This window comes from Ambystoma mexicanum, chromosome 7p, assembly GCF_040938575.1.
Source record: "Ambystoma mexicanum isolate Mex_15411 chromosome 7p, UKY_AmexF1_1, whole genome shotgun sequence".
Lineage (NCBI taxonomy): Eukaryota > Metazoa > Chordata > Amphibia > Caudata > Ambystomatidae > Ambystoma > Ambystoma mexicanum.
Window position 1 is genome coordinate 818,553,500 of NC_090939.1, and position 22,279 is coordinate 818,575,778.

At 44.9% G+C, this 22,279-nt stretch overlaps 1 protein-coding gene across 7 annotated transcripts in view; it reads right to left on the reverse strand.

Moving 5' to 3' along the window:
- The window catches only part of LOC138525572 (uncharacterized), a 1,145,196-nt gene that overhangs the window by 45,137 nt on the left and 1,077,780 nt on the right, over positions 1-22,279 (reverse strand). For all 7 annotated transcript variants that reach the window (XM_069635615.1, XM_069635611.1, XM_069635616.1 and 4 more), the window contains one exon: positions 13,786-13,881. In XM_069635615.1, the coding sequence (XP_069491716.1) occupies positions 13,786-13,881 (96 nt within the window). The remainder of the gene's footprint in view (positions 1-13,785; positions 13,882-22,279) is intronic.

Sequence of the window (22,279 nt, forward strand, 5' to 3'; positions counted from 1 at the left end):
TGAGAATGTCATCACCTTCCCCCTCATAGGTGGCACAGTCGTGTTCCTGCATGACCTCCATTGTACATGGCTCTGTATTGAATGTTGCTGGGTTTACTGTTTTACACCTGACCACATGCACGTTGGGGCTTGAAATTATTATCTCATATACGGTTACTCTCTGTATTGTCAGTGTTGATTTTGACCACACAAGAATCGCAAATAATGAGTGCTCTGCATACAATGTTACTGAACATCCCATCACAATCATGGCACTCTTTTCAATAGCGAAGGCCACAACTGTGAGGGCCTGTTCACACGCAAATTGACCTTGCATCACTGCATCTAGTGTTCCGCTGTAGTAGGCCAATGGTTTGTGGCCTAACAATGTTTTCTGTGTCAACGCTGCCATCATCAGTGTTCCATTGCAGTGTGAGAACAAGAAAAATTCCCTCTCATAATCTGGGTTTGCGAGGCCTGCGGCATCTGCGATAAGGTCTTTTAGGGCCTCATTACACGGTAGGTGGTAAGCTTTTAGAGGTACCGGTAAGGGCACCGGTACCGGTAAACCCTTACCGCCTTACTACGAGGTCCCTTTGTGGGACCCGACCTTAACGGCTGGTGTAGACCAGTTGTTAAAGTTGGGACCCGCAAAGGGACCTTGGTGCTAATTACGGCACCGCAATTTGCGGTACCCTAATTAGCTCCTTCCCCATTCCCATTGAGCCCTATGGGGCAAAAATGGGAATGGGGAAGGGCTATGGAGAAAGGGGGAATTACCACAATGCCAACCTTGGAATGGGGTGGTAATTCGCCTTTTCTCCATGGTGGTACCATTATGGTACCGGCGGCAACCATGGTGCTAATACCACCATGGTTTACAGCATAACGTGTAATGAGGCCCTTAGTCTGAAGTATTGAGCCATCATGTCATGTGTCCATTTTATTGGGGCTCTACTTTTTTGAGCTTCTTTTAATGCTTGCAATAATGGGTGTGTGTTTGCTGCATAATCAAGGATCCATGCTCGGCAATAGTTACATATGCCAAGAAAGTTTTGCATGTCCTTCACTGTTTTTGGTATTATAATGTTACATATGGCAGCTGCCCATGTCAGGGAGTATTTGTTTTCCATTTTTTGATATCAGCTGTCCGAGGTATACAACTACGGCAAGGCAATATTGTAATTTCCCTTTATCAACTTTGTACCCTTTGGTAGCTAACACATTTAACAGTGTTATGGAGTCTTCTCTACACTTTTCTTCTGTTTTGCTACAGACAAGTAAATTGTCCACGTATTGTATAATGGTTCTCTCTACATCTATATTTCCAATGTCTTCACGCAATACTCTGTTAAAAATACTTGAGCTTTCACAATATCCCTGTGGGAGTCTGCGATGTTCATATCTGTTATTTCCCAGTGTGAATGCTGTAAGATACTGCGATCCCGGGTCAAGTGGTATGGAGAAGAAAGCATTCTTCAAGTCAACCACAGTAAAACATGTGGATTCTTTGGGTATGCTGCACAGTATTGATGCCGGGTTAGGCACTAGTGGGAACTCTTTTTGAATTACGTCATTAAGTGGGCAGAGATCTTGGATCATCCTCCACGCCCCTCCTTTTGCTTTTTCAATCGGAAAGATGGCTGTGTTACATGGGGAGCTTGATGGCACTATTATACCTTGTTTCAGGAGTGCATTTATTCTCTCCCTAATCCCTTCCTCTGCCTCTCTGGATATTGGGTACTGTTTCACTCTTGGCGGTATGGCACCTGGTTTAAGTTTTATCTTTAGTGGTGTCACATCATGTAGTAACCCTACATCATGGGGGCCTGTTGTAAAATTTCTGGTGCTACTTTTGCCATGTCTTCCTCAAATATTGTTGGTGGGGCATTAACACTAGCCATAAGTGGGTTGTGTACCTCTCTGTACTGGATCATGATGTCACACGGTATGCTTATTTCCATTATTATTTCTCCATCATCTTCGTTGTCAGTGAATAATTCTTCGTCAGTTAGATCTCTTAGCATTATGTTTGGATCTATGCCTAACACAGTTCTCCACTCGCACCCATGCGTGTCCAAGCCTATGACCACAATACGTTTGCTCGATACCTGAACTGCCTCGATGTTTATGGACATTATGGTGCCTGGCACGACATCCGTATTTACAATTGGGCGGAATATAAAGTCTGATGGTGTTCTCCATTCTTTTCTCGTTATCTCAGGTACTACTTTGCAAACACCTTGATGCCATAGATAAACATGTCTGTATCAATGGGTATCCCTCGCACTACAACTTCATTCATCATCGTGCTAATCATTAACATTGCTCTCACTGGGCATACTCCTGGGGTGGAACACACTATTCCCCGCTCGGTAAACAAAATGGTCATGTTCAATTTACTTAGAAAATCTCTACCCAGCAAGTTGATTGGCCCGTCTTCGTGGTACAGTAAGGGTGCGTGCATTGTTTTACCCCCCACCGTTATATCAAGATCTTTGGTGTAAGGAACTTTTAAAATAGCCACAGAGAACCCCTGCGTTTCCAAATTCCTGCCTGAGAGCGGAAACTGCCCTTCCATAAGACATTATTTTTCCGCTCCTGAGTCTACCATAAACATAAACTGCTTATTTCCTATCTCTGCCCCCACTAGTGGTTCCTCTTCTGCACGTAGGGTGGTGGATAGGACTGGACACGCAAGTGCTCCCTGTGGGCTGTCCTAACCTGCGTACCTTTCTTGTCCGGGCACTGAGAAAACATAGTCTCCAACTACTGTTGCGCCACGGAACGGTGCAGGTGCACCATGTGCAGTTGTTGCGAAATGGTTGCTGCTGGCATTTCCTACAATGTTTTGTCTTGTCATGGGCTGTGATGCACTGTGATGTGGTTGTGAGGGTGGTTGTCTCGGCTGCATTTGGTGTTCGTTATAACACTGGTCTTGTGGTCTTCCCCCTCCCATTGGTAATCCATAGGGGCTACCTTGGTGTGGGCATCCCCATACCTGTTCATTGTCCATGGGTGGTTGCCCTTGGAAATACCATGAGGGCTGCATTCTGCAATCACTTGAATAATGTCCCCATCTCTCACAGTTCCAACATGACCCGTGCTGCCCTCCTCTCATTCCTTGACCACCGAATCCTCTATTCCCCATGCCTCCGAACCCCCCTCTTTGGCCACGGTACCCACCTTGTCCTCTTGCTGGCCTTTCTTGCCACTGGGGTCCTCTGTGTTTTTCCTCTCCGTCCCACTATCCTTGTTCTCCCGCTGCCCACACTGCTGCTATTCCTACTGGCCTGCCTCCTGCATTCTCATCCCCCCCATTCTCCCTATCTGTTGCCACACTTGCGTTCATGGTGGCGACCTTCACTAATTTATTCTGTACCAGTTTCGCTTCGTCCGCCAGCCTTTTTTGCGCTATCTCCTTTTCACTCTCTTTGATCCTCCTACAGTGGTGCACAATTATGCTCTGGATTTCAGGCCACCCCTTGGCCTCTATCCCAGCTATATTGTCCAAGGCCTTCTGTACCTCCTTCGGGAGCCCTTTCTTAATTATAAAATAGAACAAGGTGGTGGATTGGTTCCACGCCGTACCAGTTTCGCTTCTCCACAAGTCTTGCACCCGCAGTATGAATTGCGTAGGATCCTCGTTCTCCTCCATTGTGCATTGCATTACTAAATGTAAATCTGGAATATCTGGAAATGTGCGCCGCAATGCGTCCCATACTTGTGCTCGAACATTGTTGAAGGGTGATCCATCGTGGCGGTCGCAACTCATTGTTACTCCCGGTAACCCCGCCTTTTCCCACACGGCGTCTGCTTGATCACCAACGGCAGACACTAGCAAATTCTTTACATGACCTATCGCTAACGGTACTCCTGCCATGTTTTTCTCGAATGCATGTATCCATTTCCCCGCCCCTCGCGCAAGTGGGGGAAGGAGTTTCAACGGGTTGTTTTTGTCCATCTGGGCCCACGGAATATAGTGTGGGCTACCTGCGCCTTTGTGTATCAATGGTATCTGCAACTTATGCTTCTTTCCTGTTTTACTTACCGTTCCTTTCTTTGTCCTACTTAACAGCATGTTCCCTACTCGCTGCCTTAATCTACTCTGCCATCGTGGGGGTGATAGTTCATCGAAGTCATCGAGGTGAGACGGTAGCGGGGATCCCACAGCTGCTGCTCCCTCTTCATATTTATCTAAATCACTCTACACCTCTTCTACTTCCTCTTCTTGCTCGCCATTCTCCTCGTGTCCTTCCTCTCGCTGGCTTTCTGGGGTGGCTGGGCCTATTATTCTTACTGGTTTATCATTCAGATGGAACAGGAACTCTCCCGATCGCCATTCTTTCTCTCACCCTTGTGATGTGGGTGTTCTCTTAGACAATACGGACTGCACTGGTCCTGTTGTGGCTGGTGCTGATTCCACTGTTACACTTAGTGGGGGTGTGAGGTCTGCTACGGATAATGGTGGTACTTCCCCTCCCCCGCGGCATCATTTGGCCTCTGTCACACAGTGCTCTTAGCCGTGTTATTTCCATTTGTGCATGCGCCAGCTGGTGGTCTAAATCTCCGGTTAATCGCGCCAAATTTACAGGGGGCGCACTTGTTGGGCCATAAAGGCCTCCTTTGTCGTATGGTGGTGGCGCCATGGCTACCGCTCCATTTGAGGGAGTGGGGGTTGAGCACGCTGGTATATACAGAGGCTCACTGTATCCTACTGCTGGTCTTGTCATTAAGGGGTATATTTTGGTTGCGTCATTGTCAGCTGTAGTCGTTGTGCATTCACCCTTTGGTGTTCCGCTTACCTATTCCTGAGTTTTTGGTTTTTCGATTGTTTTTTCTGTATTCACCTCTGCTGTAGGGGTAACTTCCTCGAACATTCGCCACAGGTCCAATACTTCTCTTCTGTTCTGCAACTGTTTTCCCTTATATCTCGCCAATAAGTGTCTGGACACTAAATCTAACACCCTTTTGTCAAACGACCCTCCCTCTGGCCAAATTGGTGTCATGCTCTCCCCTTTTATCTCTGTCACCAACTGATCGTGGTATTTATGTATCCTGTTACTATATAGTGGGAGGTGCTGGCAAATGTGGGATAATGGTGTTATTCCCCCCTTGATGATGTTCCTTCCTTCGCTTGTGTGTACACTTACACCCGATCCTCCCTCTGATCACACCCTTCAATCACCTTTCCCTTTTTCATATGTCAACAATATATCTGACAACCATATAACCTACCTCGTATTACGCTGCTGCTACTAACGACTATACGCATGCCATATTCAACAGCAATGATACTGCCTGGGCTGGAATGTTCCCAATACATTACCAAAAAGTGAGAAGCTACAAGGAGGGAGGGAAATGGAGAAGAAAAAGGGGGGCGGGAAGGAAAAGGTACGACATTTATCAAGACCTGGGGTTAGATGAAATAGAAGACCCCCACCACCCTGATCAATGATCTGGTACTAAAACCTGTGCACATTAAAAAGATCTTCAGATTTGACTGGTCTGAGACAGTGGATTGCATTTCAACATATGTCAGCTATGAGGAATATTCTCAGTATGTGCATGCAAGGGAATGCTTACCGATGTATCTTCAGCAAATTCCCTGCTCAAGCAGACACATGAATTATATGCGTTTTAGGCTAAATCAGTTTCCTGTCTATGAGAAGATCAGACACTGGAGTAAGACACATTCAAATGCTGTTCTGATTGCATTTGAGAGCAACTGTAATTTCTGTGGAGCTATCGACTCACGAGAGACCCTGAAGCATTTGGTTGCTGTCTGTTCGTTTTTCGATAAGGAACTTGCGAGGTCCTTCAGGGAAAAGATCCCTGACTGTTCAGAAGTGTGCAGGAACTTGTTTTGGTGTCGATGTATATGGGGTACTAGTATCTCTTTGGTTCTAGCTTTGAATTAATTTCTTATTTTTCTTAGTTCTAAGTAGGATAAGAAAAATCTAGAATATGGTATTTTTATTTGAATGGATTTTATTGATGAGTTTGTATTTGATTGGTAATTTGATTTTTTTATATAATTTTTCTTTTTTTTCTTTGGAAACATCAATTATGTTTCTGCTAAAATTCTGTATATACTGAATTCATGTCTTGTGTATTTTATGAAACATGTTGTGTAATGTTTTTTGTAAACTATATATGCAACAATAAAAAAAAAGACTGAGCATTACGATCTGGCAGATGTTAACTGTCTAACATGGAAATAATATAAGATGCAATCCAATAAATATACATACTCCTAATGTTTTCAACCAACTAAAAAATGTAATTGTTCTTTGAGTAGTGTTACAAATAACTGACACAAATTGTGAAACAGTGCCCTTTGAGCAATGTGCTATGACAGGCATTTGGTCCTCTAACTACAACAAAAAGGGAGAAAAACAGCCAGGGAGAAGACAACATCCACAGCAGTATTGCAATGTGTTGGTAGAATGTGTCTGGCTTGGGGCACAGATCAGGAACAAGGACTGGTAAGACTTCATATCAACACATCCATTTTTTCTCCTACAGAAAACATGGTCAGCTAGACCTTTGTATACGTAGCGATACATGACATAATAGGCTCCCGGAGCATAGAAAATCTGCTGGTGGCTCATTGAGTTGGGCGTCGGTTATTTTTTGGCTTAAATCACTGAGGCAAAAAGAGTTCTTTGATGTTCAGTAAATCATTTTGTCCCTAAAAGATACTTCTTCTCTACAGTTGGTAAGCATATGTAACATTCTAGGAGGACATGGAAAAACCTCAAATAAAACAATGGCTTATTTGGACATTCTTTTAGGAAACTTTGTTCCATCTTGCTGAATGAAAATACCCCTTAAATATTGGAAGGGGATGATTTCTATTTTAATCTGACTTCAAGTTATCTATCAACACTGACTACCTGTTTGGAAGAGATTTGTGAGGTAGCAATCGTGGAAGGCTTTCTGTGTAAAGGTTTAAAAGTACTGGGATGCCAGATTAACATGTTGAAACACACTCTACTAATCTGAATGACTAGGTCCTAAGGGCCAACCCACTAACCATCATTTAGAAAAATACAGATTGATTTTTGTTCTGGTAGATATGATGCACTGATGCCAATTGCTGGATTTTGAAGTATACCAAAGAATCAAAAGCAAACATGACCGTATTATATTAGAAGTAGCATCATTCAATAATGTGAACAATACCAATGGAGAGGTGAGTCTGACATGCACTTGTACTCAGAGGTTAATAAAGTCCAAGCATTATTCCTTGAAATGCACATGACCTTGATTCCAACAATAAATCGTTTTATACACTGAGATGATTAACATATTGAATAATGTTCTGTTTGAACCAAAGTATGAGGCATTTTTTAAATTTGATTAAAATGTGCTGGTTCGTTCTGGTGGTGTGTGAAATAACAAGTAACCATCATATGATTGAAGAAAGCTCAAAAGCTGTTGGGAAATTCCCTTAAATACTGATATACAGGTTTTCACTTACAGAGGTCAATAAAATAATTCAGCCAATGAAATCTGTTAAGACTCCTAGCCCTGATAAAACCCCAAATAGACCTTTTAAAGAGTGATACACCCTAGGGGTTCCAGCTCTAATAGAACTCGCCAATCACATGAATTGAGGGGCGTAATCAGGGGGAAGTTCCAAGTTCATGACATCTTGCTAAATTCATACTGTTCTATATAAAGAAATCTGATCCAAGCTATTACAGTACGATATTCCTAGTAGATGTGATTAGCATACATTATGGGAAATTGCTTCTGGCCAGACTTGCTAATTGGATGTAACAGAATAATATGTTGCCAGATACACATTCTGGCTTCTGTTCCAGAATAGGTGTGATGTAACAGGCTCTGCGTCACAACTTGAAATTCACAAAATATATTCATTTGAAAAAAGGAGTGTCTGACTTAACCTTGATTGGTTTTTAAAATGGCTTTTAATAGCATCTCTAGTACGAACCTCTAGCCATAATTGTTCTCCTTGGGGATGGGATGGGGAATGCTACATGCTTTGAATACTTTGGCCCCCATTACAAGTAAATCTGCAAAATACCAGAAACGGATTTACTATTACTGCTACTTGGTCCGGCAGAATTACCGCTGGATTACAAGTGGTGGTAGGCTGTGTTAGACCCCATTTATTGGAGTCTTTGGGGGATTTTGGTAGAATTTCCACTAGCAGTAATTCTGCCGATTTGGACGTTTTTATGACAGTAAGGCAGAGCAAATACCTCTCCGCCTTACCTCCAAACCCATAGTTCGGTAGTGCGGTACTGCAGCGGTAATGCAGTGGCAACTCTGTTACCACTGCATTACCACGATGTTTGGCCACACAGCCAAACTCATAATAAGGCCCTTTATCTTTAGAACATGGGAATAGTGCGGTTTTGGGAGCATGGATATGTTACTGAAACATGCAGGTTTAGGAGGTGTCACACTGGTAGTATCTTGGCTGAAATACTTTATAATTTGTTTATTAATGATAGTCAGTGTGCTGTGTAATATCTCTGCTGAGTGCCCTGTTATGGATGCAAAAACCATGCCCATCCTGCGCTATGTAGGCAAATCAGTGATTATGGCCAGCACCGCTGTAATGCTGGAGATGTTCTTAGTGGAGGCTTACCGTGCAAGGAAAACATAATTCTTAATCAAGATAAAACTAAAACACTAAGATTAGAACACTGAAAAAAATGTGTCAAAAAATCTTTACTAATGTTAATGTTTTCGAATTTTGGGAAATTGATAAAGGCTCAGGCCGTGACCCTGATCATTCTATGATTGTAAGTATCTGTGAGGATAAATGGTTGACCTATTTCAGTTCCATGTATGATTAGAGACACAAATGGTATTTCTATCACATAATCTTGGATCTTCTGCCTGATGGTATAGAATCTATTGATTCACTTCAGCTTAATCAAGAGGAGATACGATTGGCCATTGGAGCACAGCGGGGAAGGGCCATCGGAGTTGACAAAATACCAGTTAACCTGCACGAGAGTGAAAGTTCAATTTGGGTCTCTTTCTTACATAAGCTATTTACTCCTATAACCACTCTATTGGTAGTCAAGAGATTTGGGGCTTTGGCAGAAATTATCCTGAGCTATAAAAAAGGCAGAACTGAAAAGCCGGTAAAATATAGACCTATTTCATTGCTCGACTCTGCTGGTAATATCTATGACATGGTCCTACTGGACAGTCTGCTTGATTGGTTTGTGTTGACCAAAGCAATAGACTACCGCCAGGCTGGATTTCAATGTGGCGTGAGCACTATAGACAAGTGCTTCAGACTCCCTCTACTCAAACAAATATGTATTGTCGAGAAAGGTGAAACTCTATGGGGGTCATTATAAATTTCCAGGTATCCTGACAGAAATTCTTGTTGCATACCGGGAAACTGACCTACCGTTACTGGCGCCCGATTTCCCAATATTACCGGGATATTCCTGGTGCCGGCAATGGTGGTAAATTCCCATTCCAAATACCAGCTGTTTTTTGGCCAGGGGGGCCTGATTTACCTCCAGCTCTTTGTTGGAGGTAAATCAGTGGCCCCGCTGGCAAACGTGTACTTTTGCGCTGCAGGAAAAGTGGCGGTGATGGAATTATCATGACATTTACCACCACTGTTCTCATCCCACAAAAGTTATAATGACCCTCTTTTTGTTGTTTGTAGATCTGAAGTATGCCTTCGATGCTAACCGTAGGTCTAAACTCTGGGAGAAATCAATGATAATTGGAGTGCCACTGCCTTTGTTGAAGCCTATAAGCGCATTGTACAGTGATGATAAAGCATTTGTTCGAGAGGAGCATAGCGGGCGATATGACCTCCTACTTCCCGGGACGGAAGAGGGTACAACAGGGATGTGTCTTGGCCCCCACCCTCTTCTTTTTATTTATAATTCAATCTTCAACATTATTGCTCAGGCGGCAACAGGTGCGCCTATTAGAAGGAATGATAAGATTCATTTCTTTTATTCGATGATGATGCAATTTTAATTTCTCCAATGGGCTTGCGGAAACCAATGAGCACTTTTTTACTAATTCTGCATTGATAATTGCCTGTAAATTAATAAGCAAAGAACCAGAGATCTGGTCTTTCATGCACCATGTGCTAAGGGCTGTAATCTAAAGCTAACCGTCGAAGACAGGTTGATCGAACAGGTCCACATGTTTGATTACCTTCGAGTGAGTTTTGAGAGCGAATATGGGTGTATCCCGAGCAAATGGCCAAGGCAGAGCAAACCCTGGTAGGACAATTAAAGCAGTAACAGGGTTTGCTAAGGCTCATGGCAACGGAGATATAAGGACTTTGCTTGAGGCATATAATTGCAAAGCCAAGGCAGCCTCTATACATGGTTCTGAGTTATGGGGACATGTGAAGACTGAGAAATTAGCAACCATTGAGAATGCTTTCCTAAGGAAGCTATTGTGTCTAGTGAAGGGGACACCTAATGTCCCATCAAAATGTAAATTATCTGGTGTGGCATAAAATATGAGATAGCTAAGTGACATGTCTAAGGCCTTGGTGAAAGATGCCTACAGCAGCTACACCTACAATCAGTAATGTATCCAGTATCAGGGTTCTGCACTTGCACAAACATACTGGTTAGCAAAACAAGAGATCTGCTATGGAAAATACGTGGATCTCATTCAACTGCAATATGCAATATCTCTATAGATTAGATTTGGACTTCGTACTCTCCTGGTTGGCTGTGTAAAGAAGTGTTGGAACCCAAGCACTCAGGTCTATGTATTTATTGCCCTGGAACAACAGAAACCAAGCACAAGTTTTGTATACCTGTGCCCAAGTTGTTGTGACTTAAGAAGGGTTTATTTAAACACCATCCTTAACAGAGAGGGTTTTAGAACTATTATTGAAATCATGTCATGGTGTAAAACATCAATATTTGAAAACAAATGTATAAATGTGGCAACAAACATACACAGAGTATGGCTCTGTAGGACCTGGCATTTATGAATTTGCTTGGATCGACTTTTTCCCAGCTTATATGAATTATTAACAATTATGCTACTGCTTGGACTTTAATCAACAATTATCTGGTTTTCTGTTATTGCGAGTAGTATGAATGATGAATAACTTGTATTGTTTGTTCCTTGATTAATATTTGTATTTATTTTTAAATGAATTCAATTATGAATTGTATTTTTAACTTTTACCTGAGGCATATAAAGATGGTGATGAATTTTTTATGAAGATGTTTTACGTTGTGTTTTTATGAAAAATTTCAAATAAAGATTTTATGAATTAATGATTTGTGGGCCTGACTTTAAGCAAACCGATGACTTTAGGTATATCGAGAGTTAGATATTCTTTTTTAGGTCTGCAACGTATTGATTATATGTGAATCATCCAGGCGTCTTTAGTAGTGCTTCAAAGTAAATTTGTTATCGCTGTCTTGTTTATGTTGATTAATGGCTGATTAGTTTAAAAAAAAACTGCAATTAAATGAAATTTGATTCGTATTAATTATGTGAATTATGTAATGTAGCAATTAGTATGAATTCACCAACATAACTGTTTTATCATTTTTTGGGGTTATGTATGTTTTTTATGGACTTTCATCCGAAATAAACATTGAATGGAAAGAAAACAAATGGGTGCGTAAATTGGTGGTAAACCTTATTGCCAATAAACAAGTGTCTCGTGTTTTACCCTTACTCGAAAGTTCCTTCAATCAAATACCTCAAATGTCCAAACGAAAGCCAGGGCCAGGGACAGCAGATTAGGTAATGGGGACTGTTGGCAGGTTGTTGAATGTTTGCTCATTTCCCAAACATAGAGTGTGCTGGGGCTTACAAAATCAAAGGCAGAAAAGGCAGATGGAAACCTCAAAGGGATATCAGTGACGCTAAATCATCTCACTGAATTGCTAAAGACGGGAGCAGATGAGATTCCCATCAAATTCCCTTGGAGAAAAGGTCTCAGAAGGGAAGTCATCCTTGGGTTAGCTTTGGCTTAACCAATGTTTGTATTTGGCTCGCTCCCTGCAACTGTTACCCTCAGAATAAGGACCTGGAGGGAAAATCGTGCCCTATTCTTTGCACAGAAGGTGTTGATCTAGACATCTTTTGCTGATACTGTTATTCTATCTGGTGTGCAGGTTATTCTAATATATGTATGTATGTATTCCTTCATGAAGTGCTTTTGCGACCATCTGCATGATGAGTTGCTTAGTCTAAAAATAGAATAATTCAGGGATATAAAGGAAGCATTTCATTTAGTGTTACTAAACGTTTGGGACTAAAAGTTGTTACAGTAAAGATTTGGCAACATGTTATACTTATTTATTTGTCACTAAAGAGGCTAATTAACGAAGACTGAGAGGTGAGTGCCAATACAAACCGAATAAACGTAGGAATTAGCACCTATACGATGTGAGCGCCATCTCAGTCGACTGCACTTCTTTGGTACATTAAGTCAAACATGTAGTGCTTATAAAGGACATATTAGCGAACATGTAGATTCCAGAATGATCTCCCTGCGCAGAGAGCCCCACCATTGAAAATAACAACAGCTAACTATGTTTAATTGCAGACAATTACAAGACAGCCAGAAACTTGAAATCAAAGTGGAGCAGCTCATAAATTGCAATTGCCAATTACTAATTGGAGCTACTATTTAATATGTGCTTCACAATCACTGTACTTTGGATTTGGATTAAAAAAGAAGTGAATCGTACCGATATGACACTTACTCAGTAATAGACAAAGTAAAAAGATACAAGATCAATTTCAGGAAATGAAAGACCATAAAACACTGCATGTAATTGTTATTATTTTGCAGAAATGGAACAAGTTGCTTAATAGCTTGTCCTGAAGAAGAACTAGACCTGAAACATGTGTGTGGCATTTTTGTATGATATATGTTCTACTTATTGTACAGGTTTGTCATGTCTAAAGATCTACAAACTGATTTTAAACAACATATCCAAGTAAGTAGATGTATATTTTCAGAAAGGAGATTCCTTGCAATTGTACTGCTACATAATATAAAGAAAACAAAAGTGTATTTAATAAATAATATCACAACAAGCACACAACAGCAGGCGCAGGAATTCAAGAAAATGTCGATATTACCCGTATCATTTTTCAAAAAACAAAAGGAAATTATTTTAGTTAAAGCCAATCTGGCCAAACTGAAATAGCATTACAGCATGTCGTAATAGGATGGGTCTGCATAATTTAGAGTCATGCGGGCATGCCAGGTATTCCCCATTTTGGAGTACCATTGAACTCCATTGGGGAAATGCAGTATTAACGCATGCAGTAGTACCTCCTGGGAAATATCATATGTGGTGTTACTTTTGTTAGTGGTAAAAACCAACATTTGCACTATTCACGTTTTACAGTTATGGCAAAACCTATAATGATGCCCTCAATTTCTAATGTGTCTTTTTATGTGCAACTTAAGTGCTTTGTCATTCCATAGATTTTCAATTGTCATTTTCATGCAAATGGATCATTTTGCAGTATATTGTACCCCAATACCAGATTCTGACTGCCACATAGGGCAGTGGGGCAATACTGTAAAGACTGTCCTGAAAGGTCATTGTGTGCCAGTTTTCTGGGCTAATGTGGACTACTTTAATAACCATACAGCTTATAGTTTTACCTGATGTTGTAGCCCAGTGTTCATTAGAAGTCACAAATCCTCCCAAACAATCTAAAAAAATGCACTCCCATTCACAAACTGTAGGTAGTGTGTGTCGGCCACCTTTTGGGGTCCCAGGCACTACTTTATATCTCAGTCTGACTCTGCGAATACTGGAAAGGTTTCACACTGACCCGGAAGATTGAAGAGCTGCTCCTTTGTCCATAGCTGAGGTAGAGTGGCTCTGTGAAGATGGGGCCAAAGGGACGTTCAGTCATTGTATTGAGCACCTACAGACCGGAAACAAAAAAATATTTATATTAATCATTTTAGTTCAGCACATTTAGTTTGTCACTTCAGCTCTAATGCTAAAGAAAATGGAAAAAATAAAAAGCTAATTCACTGTAGTGCCAACGGTAGTCTCCACATATAGGCCCTCATCACGAGGTTGGAGGTAACCATGCCTCTTTTAGCGGCATGGTTGCCTCCATACTGCATTCCGGGCAAGGGTTCCTCAAATGAGGAATTACCGGGCCATCGCAACCTTGGCGGACCCGGTAATTCCCCGTCCCAGGAACCCGGACCCAGTACATCCCCATTCCCATTCGAGCCCCCATAGGGCTCAATGGGAATGGGGATGGAGCTAACAATGGGCCCGTCAATAACGGGCCTGTTGTTAGCTCCCTGGTGTCCTCGCGGGACCCGGAATGGACGCCTGGTTTTTCCAGGCGCCCATTGCGGGTCCCGCGAGGAGACCTCGTGGTAGGGCGGAATGGGTTTACCGGCACCGGCACCTTTTCCGGTGCCGGTAAACCCATTCCCCCAACCTTGTGATGAGGGCCATAGTTGCCTTTCTTCATACTTTAACGATCACACACAGAATGGGTACAGGACAGGAGCCTATTGCCAAGCAGAATAATGTAGAAACTTCTAGCAGGTACTAGCACAGGTGCTCACATGGCCAAACCCCTGCAGGGCACCTTCCCAGTGCACTTCAAACAAACGTCAGTCTCTTTATCCAGTTAGATTTGGTAGCATTTTAGCAGGGAACACGGCTGGGAAAATAGAGGAAATGGGGCAATGGACAAAAAAACTTCACAGGAACATTCAAATTGACCTGCAGTTTGGACAAGACCTGCCTGCTGCCTAAACACTGGTACTCAGGACCCTGCCTATCGCAAGTGCTCTCTGGCAACCTTCCTGATGGGAAGGGTAGAAGGTCTTAATGTATCCTGTGAGTCCCTTGTCATGGTCTTTTAGCAACCTACGAGCAAGGGAACAGCTCTGGGCTCTGTTTCTGACCACAAACTGCTTAAAAGCCGGCTCCACCACTTTTGAGTCATTGCCAAGCTATTAAAAGACACCTGGGAGGAGACCACCAGGCGGTGCAGGCTACATGGAAGCCTGAATGCATTCCTTTCTGTGAATCACCGGCTCAAAGCAAAATTCATGCTTATGCCCAGCCCGCAATTACCTGAAACGCAAGGCCTGTGAAGCTAAAGGGGTCTGGCTCCGCCGGTCCAGGTCTTGGCTCGGTTTGGATAGGTTTACCCCGAAAACACAGCGAGGAGAGCGGCTCCCACCCCGCAGGAAAGAATGCCGCCCTCAGAGATGCGCAGCACCAGTGCAGTGACGCCTGGGGGCACCCTGCCCAGCAGATAGGATCCTGTGAGAGAGCCGTGGACGGGCTGCCTAAAGATAGAGCCCGCGCCCAGTCACCGGACGGAAACCAGCGAGGACTAGCTGTGGGGCTCTCACCCACCCGGAAGTGTATGGTGGCTAGTAGCACCGGAGACAACAGAGACCCCGACTGCCATCTTGGAGGCCAGCCCTGGCCACAAGGAGAGTGAACGCGAGAGCCCGCTCAGAGGAGTCGTGCTCTGCAGAAGAAGGGGCGAGGCGACCTGACAGGGGCAGCACTCCTAGTAAGCCCCGCAACACGCAAGGTCAGGGGTGGTGTCGGCCCCTGCCCAGCGCCGCTCCCCCCCTGCAGGCATCCCCTTTGTGGAGTGAAGAGGTGAAGAGAGGGGCCCGAGCTAGAGGGCAGAAGAGTCCTGCGCCCCGTGCAGAGGCGACCGCAGCAGCAGGCCAGCGGAGGCGCCCAGAGGTGTTACTGTTGGGATACAGCACCGGAGCTTCAGGGAAGAGGGGACAGCGGACGTAGTAGCGGCTCCATGATAAACAACCTTATCGGCCCTAGAGAACTCCCCTCAACCTCCCCGGGTATAAAGACGAGGCAAGGAGAGCGGGGGCCTGGAGGACACCTGGCAGTTTTTTCAGCAAGGATTGGATGGGTGCAGGGGCACCACCATACCTCCCCCCTACCCCCTGACTATTTCACCCACAAGACGCTGCCCACCACAGGGGCGTCTCACCACTTATATAACACAAAATATAGAGTATAACACTACAGAGAAGGACCAGTGCCATGGCGGCCGTTGAGAGGTGCGACAGTGAGAAGTCAAGTAACAGAACAGGTCCGCTCTCACCCCCCACTGATTGGAAAGAGAGGGGAGGCACCCACCCACCAGCTCATCCTGAACGGAACCAATTCAGACTCTGTCCTTGACAACCCAAGTCGGAGGGACCACGGAACAAATCAACAAGAGCACCTTAGGTTTAGGATCACTAACGGTTATGAGCATATGGCCTTGGGGCAGCTGAAATACGAAGTCCAGTGGGGTAGAGGGTGCTCCAGCTTGTGAACGGGTGCATAACACCCATGGAGGAGGCACCTCACAGCACAACCACCTATCCTGACACCGGACCGAGACAAGATTGGGATACCGGTGTGGGCCACGCACGTCACGGCAGCGAAGCACCGGGCACAAAAGCCAGCAAGGGTTGGATGAGCGTCAAGACCAAAGGCGCGCTGTGTGGTTCATGATTCCGCACGAGGGGTTGGTGGCACGCCTCTTTAGACACGCTATATTTATGACAATCTGGCAGCTGCACCAAAAACACCCCTGAATGCAGTTGGGCACTAATCTCTCAATAGTTCAAAAGCTGCAGAAATTCTGCAGAGAGGCCATAAGCATGACATCCCCCGCTCCCCAGGAGGACTCCTTAATCCCAGGGGGAGATCAAGAATTATCAACCAAAGCGGACATTCGCCTTCTATTGGGAGAAATTTGCACTTTCAGAGCTAGCATGACCACGACGGTCAGTGTATTACATGACAAAATTCACAAGATAGAGGACAAGTTCGAGGAGCTTGAGGACTACCAGCAATCGGCAGACATAATTGAAATGAGAACAGAGGGCCGTTTTCAAGAACTCAAACAGAAAAATCGAGACCTGGAAGCAAAGGTTGACGATTTGGAGAATCGTGAAAAAAGAGCGAACATAAGAATACAGGGCCTCAAGGAATCCCCGAAAGACACTCCGGCATCCTTAGAAAGATGAATCAAAGCCCTCATGGCTTCCATACTCCCCTCTCTGATGTCGCCCCAACTGGAATTTGGGCGAGTCCACTGAGCTGGGGACCCCTTAGGAGGGCCAAGATCAGTCCTGGCGCGATGACACCATTACAAGCACAAAGTGGTCATCCTCCAGAAAGCGATGTAGTTGGAATCAATTGACTTTGAGGACTCTAAAGTAAGGATCTACCAAGAGCTCTCGGCCGCCACTCTAGCGCAGAGAAGGGCATGCCATCCCCTCACCCTTTGGCTGCGCAAAAAGAGCACGAGGTACAGGTGGAACCACCCGTTTCCATTGATATTCTCGTATGGAAATGAAGTATATAGGGTCACCTCGAGGTAAGAGGCGGAGGGGGTCCTCAAAAGTCTCCAGGCAGAGACGCCGTCATCATCGGAACCTGCAAGAATGCACATGGGCCCCAGGTGACAAAAAAGCAAATCCAAAGGAGGCAAGAAGTTTCAAAGACTAAAAACCCCATGAAAACAGCGCAATGTATAGACAACACAAACCAGAGCCAATTGTACACTGAAGCTGGGCTGGGCATCATTGAAAGTTGAAACCACGCAGTAACTTAGAACTTGTAGTCCAATGTGGATGAGTGCCGATGGGTTCCGAAGACGACACCCAATTTGTGGCCCTATCTTAACACCCGGTGCGTCTCTGCAGCCGAGGAGAGAACAGCTCCACTCTCTACTGTTTTTTCTAATTATTTTTCACAGTCACTCTTTTTTGGGGTTGGGAGGGGGATGGGAGGGGGATGGGAGGGAGAGGGCCTGACCGCAGTAGGCATAACATGAGGATATTACCAGGGAAAGTGGGGAAGCCAGGGGTACAAATAATGAAGCAGCACGCTGTGAATCGGGTGGCCAATCTGTTCAGGAGTGATGACGGGGGTTGATGTACTGACATTAGGTTCCCTCAATGTAAAAGGATTGAATTCTTCCCAGAAGAGAGCTGTGTTGAGGTGAACCTTTAGATTGGCTAACCTCGATATCCTGTTTGTCCAAGAAACAAAATTTAAACAACTAGGAGAATTTGATGTTAAAGGAGGGAGCATAGGGGGATCTGTATGGGCATCGGGTCTCGAGAAGAAAGGTGGGGTGGGCATACTCTACCATGCCTCTCTGGGACTCCAGATAACACGATTGCGTAGGGGCCGAAGGGGTGCATTCCTCATTATACACGGTTCCATTGGCCCCACAGCGATCACACTGTGCTCAGTATACATTTCCAATGCCCACCAAGTATTGTTCTGCAAGGACTTTTTGGTGACCCTGGAGGGGGAGGGGAGTGGCCCCATCGTCTGCGGGGGGGACTTCCATCAGATCACGAACCCGACCGTAGACTGGCGATCGTATTGCCTAGATGCTACAACCCCTGCCCCCGGATACTGGAGCATTTCAGCATTTGATCGAGACGCACCATCTTGTAGGTGCGTGGAGGGTTACACACCCCTCAAGCAAAGCTTACACATTTTACCCACCACCACACCAAACGTTCACCTGCATTGATTATATGTTCGTGGAAAGTCACCTAGAGCAATTGATCACGGAGCCTGCCATCGAAGTAGTAGCATGGTCGGACTATGACATGGTAACAGTTGGCCTAGATTTGGGGCGGAGTATGCAGGTTGACAGGAGGTGGATATGCAATGACATGCTTATTCAAAGATGCTCTCTTCCAGGAGAACCTGGACAAGGAGATACGCAGTTTCTTTGAGAGGAACAGCACAGGTGAAACCCCCATCCAAACCGTCTGGGAGGCTGCAAAAGCCACAATGAGAGGCTTAATCATAGCGCAAGGCTCCTCAGTCAAAAGACTAAAATTGCTCAGAGAAACTCAGGTCAAGCAACTAATAGCTGAGAAAGAAAAGACCCTGGCTGGAGAGGTGGGGGACCTGACACAGATGAGAGCTGAGATATGGGCCCTTAGGAAAGAGGTGAATGAAAATGGGAAAGCAAAGCGCTAACCGGCCTGCGATTTGTTAAGCAGAAATACTTCGAGAAATGGGATAAAGCACACACACTTTTGGCAGCTAGGCTTAGAAGGGAAAGGGCGGAAAGGGCGGTTTTGAAGGTAAGAGACACCTCTGAGTTAATATTGACAAACCCAGCGGACATCACAGCTAGATTTTCCCAATACTATGGGCAGCTCTATACCTCAAACATCACCCCTACCCCTGAGAGTAGAGAAGAGTATCTTTCCAAAATAAGGTTCCCTTCACTGTCTGATGAAGACCTAGGTAGGCTGAATGGCCCAGTTACCACAGAAGAGGTTGATCATGCCATCACTGGCCTGAGGTCGGGCTTGGCACTGGGACCGGACTGATTCACCCCGACCTACTACAACAGATTCCAGGGTGCCCTAACACTGTTTCTCACACAGCTCTTTAATGGTATCAAAGAGTCCGGCTTAGCCCACCCTCCTTCACGGAAGCAAGGATTATAGTGATACCTAAGGAAGGGAAGAACAGGAAATAATGTGCCTTTTACGGGCCTATCTCATTGTTAAATGTAGATGCTAAGGTATACGCAAGCATTCTGGATAAGATGTTGAGTACTGTCCTTCCCCGCCTAATACATAACAATCAGGTAGGCTATGTTGTGGGAAGGCAGGGCTCGGACAATGTCTGCAAAACTTTGGACCTCATGGCCTCCGTCCCAGCTATGGAAAAAGAGCCCACACTGATCTCAGTGGACACCGAAAAGGCCTTCGACTGAGTGGAGTGGAATTTTATGTTGGAGGTCCTACATAGGGCGTTACTGGGCCAGGACTGGATCCGGGGAGACCAGGCTTTATATCAGAATACCCGAGCAAAGGTTGTGGTGAACGGAGTCACTTCCAAGCAGTTTAGCCTAACAAGGGGAACTAGACAGGGGTGCCCCACACCCCGTTGGTATATGTGCTAGTCATGGAACCACTGGCTCAAAATGTTAGGCAAAATGGCTTAGAGTACAAACTAGCACTCTTTGCAGATGATGTGCTGGCCTATGTTTCCCACCCTGAACAATCGATCCCAGCACTCCTGCAAGCCATTGAGGAATACGGTGCGCAATCGGGGTTCCACATAAACAGAAATAAAACAATAATCCTTCCCCTTAGGGAACCTGACCTGTCATCCACACCACACCTGCAGACATGGGGCCTCCGAGTCTTACAAACAAGTATTTGATACCTAGGCATAATGATCACGAAAAACCTCCAAGAGTTGTATCAGTCCAATTACAACACACTTTGGTCAGAGATCCAAGAGGACCTCATCAGATGGGGTATACGCAACCTCTCCTGGGCCGGTAAATTAACAACAATTAAAATGAACGTCCTGCCACAACTCCTCTTCCTTTTCCAGTCCCTCCCCATTGTGCTTCCGAGTACCTTCCTAAACACAGCCAGAAAAACCCTGTTGTCATTTCTCTGGGAAAATAAGAGACCGTGTATTGCATATAAAAGGATAAAGGGGGTCTAGCTTATCCAGAAATTCACACATATTACGCAGCAGCCCAGCTCTGCATCCTTGTAGACCACATCCGAGAATCCAAAAGCAAGCAGTGGGTTGCCTTAGACAATTGCCTTTTCGCCCCGGTCACCTTGGGGGAATGGCTGTGGGCCCAACGGGAAGCCATCCCGCGGGAGCAAAGGATCACCCCATTCTAGGGGCACTATGGAATCTATGGGATAAGAGAAACCCGGGCATGGAGGGTGTCACAACATGGCCTTCACCACTTAGTTGTATATGGGCTCCACCAATCAGAGACTCTATCCAGGATCCCCTCAGGCTTCAGCCCCAGTACGAACAGGGCTTGGTCAGGGCAGGGCAAATGTGGAGGGACGGCTTGTTTCTGACCAAAGATGAGCTTGAAGAGGCGCAAGAAGGCCTGACCATTAAGCCTCTACCATATCTGCAGCTGAAAGGAGTCCTCACGGACTGCAAATGGAAAGACCAACTAAAGCGCCCTCTAACTTATTTTGAAAAAATACTGAACACACACACAGGCACCAAAGGGCTCATATCCTGCATGTATAAAGAGCTCATGGATAGGGGTCACGTCCCCCCTCCAAGCACCAAGGCTTAGTGGGACTGAGAGCTGGTTTGGGAGGAAAATCAAACAGGCTGGGATGCCATATATAGGGGGGTCTGTAAGTCCTCTATCGCGATGCACAACTGTAGAATTCTGACCCAATGGCACCTCACCCTGCAAGGTTTGGCAAAAATGTATTAAGGTATTTCCCCCTACTGTTGGAGAGGGTGCGCTCAGTTTTGCACTTACTGGCATTACTGGTGGTGCTGTCCCTGGATCCAGGAGTTTTGGAAAGAAATTCTCGGGTGGATCCATGAGATCAAAGTAATTCGCAGAAGTTTGTCACCTCTCTTGATACTTTTCAGAATTGAACCATCTGAGGACATTGCTTCTCCCACACATGCCAAGAAACCTGTTATTAGCGGCCCGTGTCTGTGTCACGAATAAGTGGAAAGCGTCTTCCTTCCCCACAAGATCAGATTGGCTGAAAAAAAGCCAAGGAAATTTATGACATGGAAAGCCTGACTGCCCTCGTGATGGAAACCCATACGCATTTGGACCAGCAATGGCTTGCGTTTTTGCAGTTTCTAAGTGGAAATCAAGCAGTCTCGGTCAAGCCCACAACCCAGCTCCACAATCATGAGAGAGATGAAGCAGGTGTTTAAGTTCACCCCCCAAAAGAGGGCTTGAAGGCCAACACAGACATATACATCATGGTCCTGTAACCCAGATGGAATGTTCTTGACAATGCACTTGGTGAAACAAGTTTGGATTTTGCGGCGTAGCTAGCAAAACTCCCCTGGCGGACACAGTGCTCTCTCATATCTTGATAGACAATAATCTGCTTCAGCAGTCTGGCCTGCAAAGGGATGGGAGGTGGGGGGGGTGCGGGGGAACACACATTTCTCTTCCTTATAGTCTCCTTCTTTTTCTTTTCCTTTTCTTTTTGTCTGTCTTCCCGCTCTCCTTTTTCCTGTCTTGTGCTTCCACCCCCCTTTTTTCTCCACCACTTTGGGCTTCGAAAGTTGGCGGACCCTCTTCTTGTCTTTGACCTTCTTTCAATATTTCTAAACTTAATATTGTAAAACTGGTGATCACATTGTTAAATTTGTTGCTAGTCTTCAAACTTCTTGGCTGATGCTACTGTTGATCACAATAAAAATATATTTGCACAAAAAAAAGACTCTTGGAGCTGCCTTTAGCACTCGGCACTTTTCGAGCCATCTCAACGTCGACTCGACTCATTGGA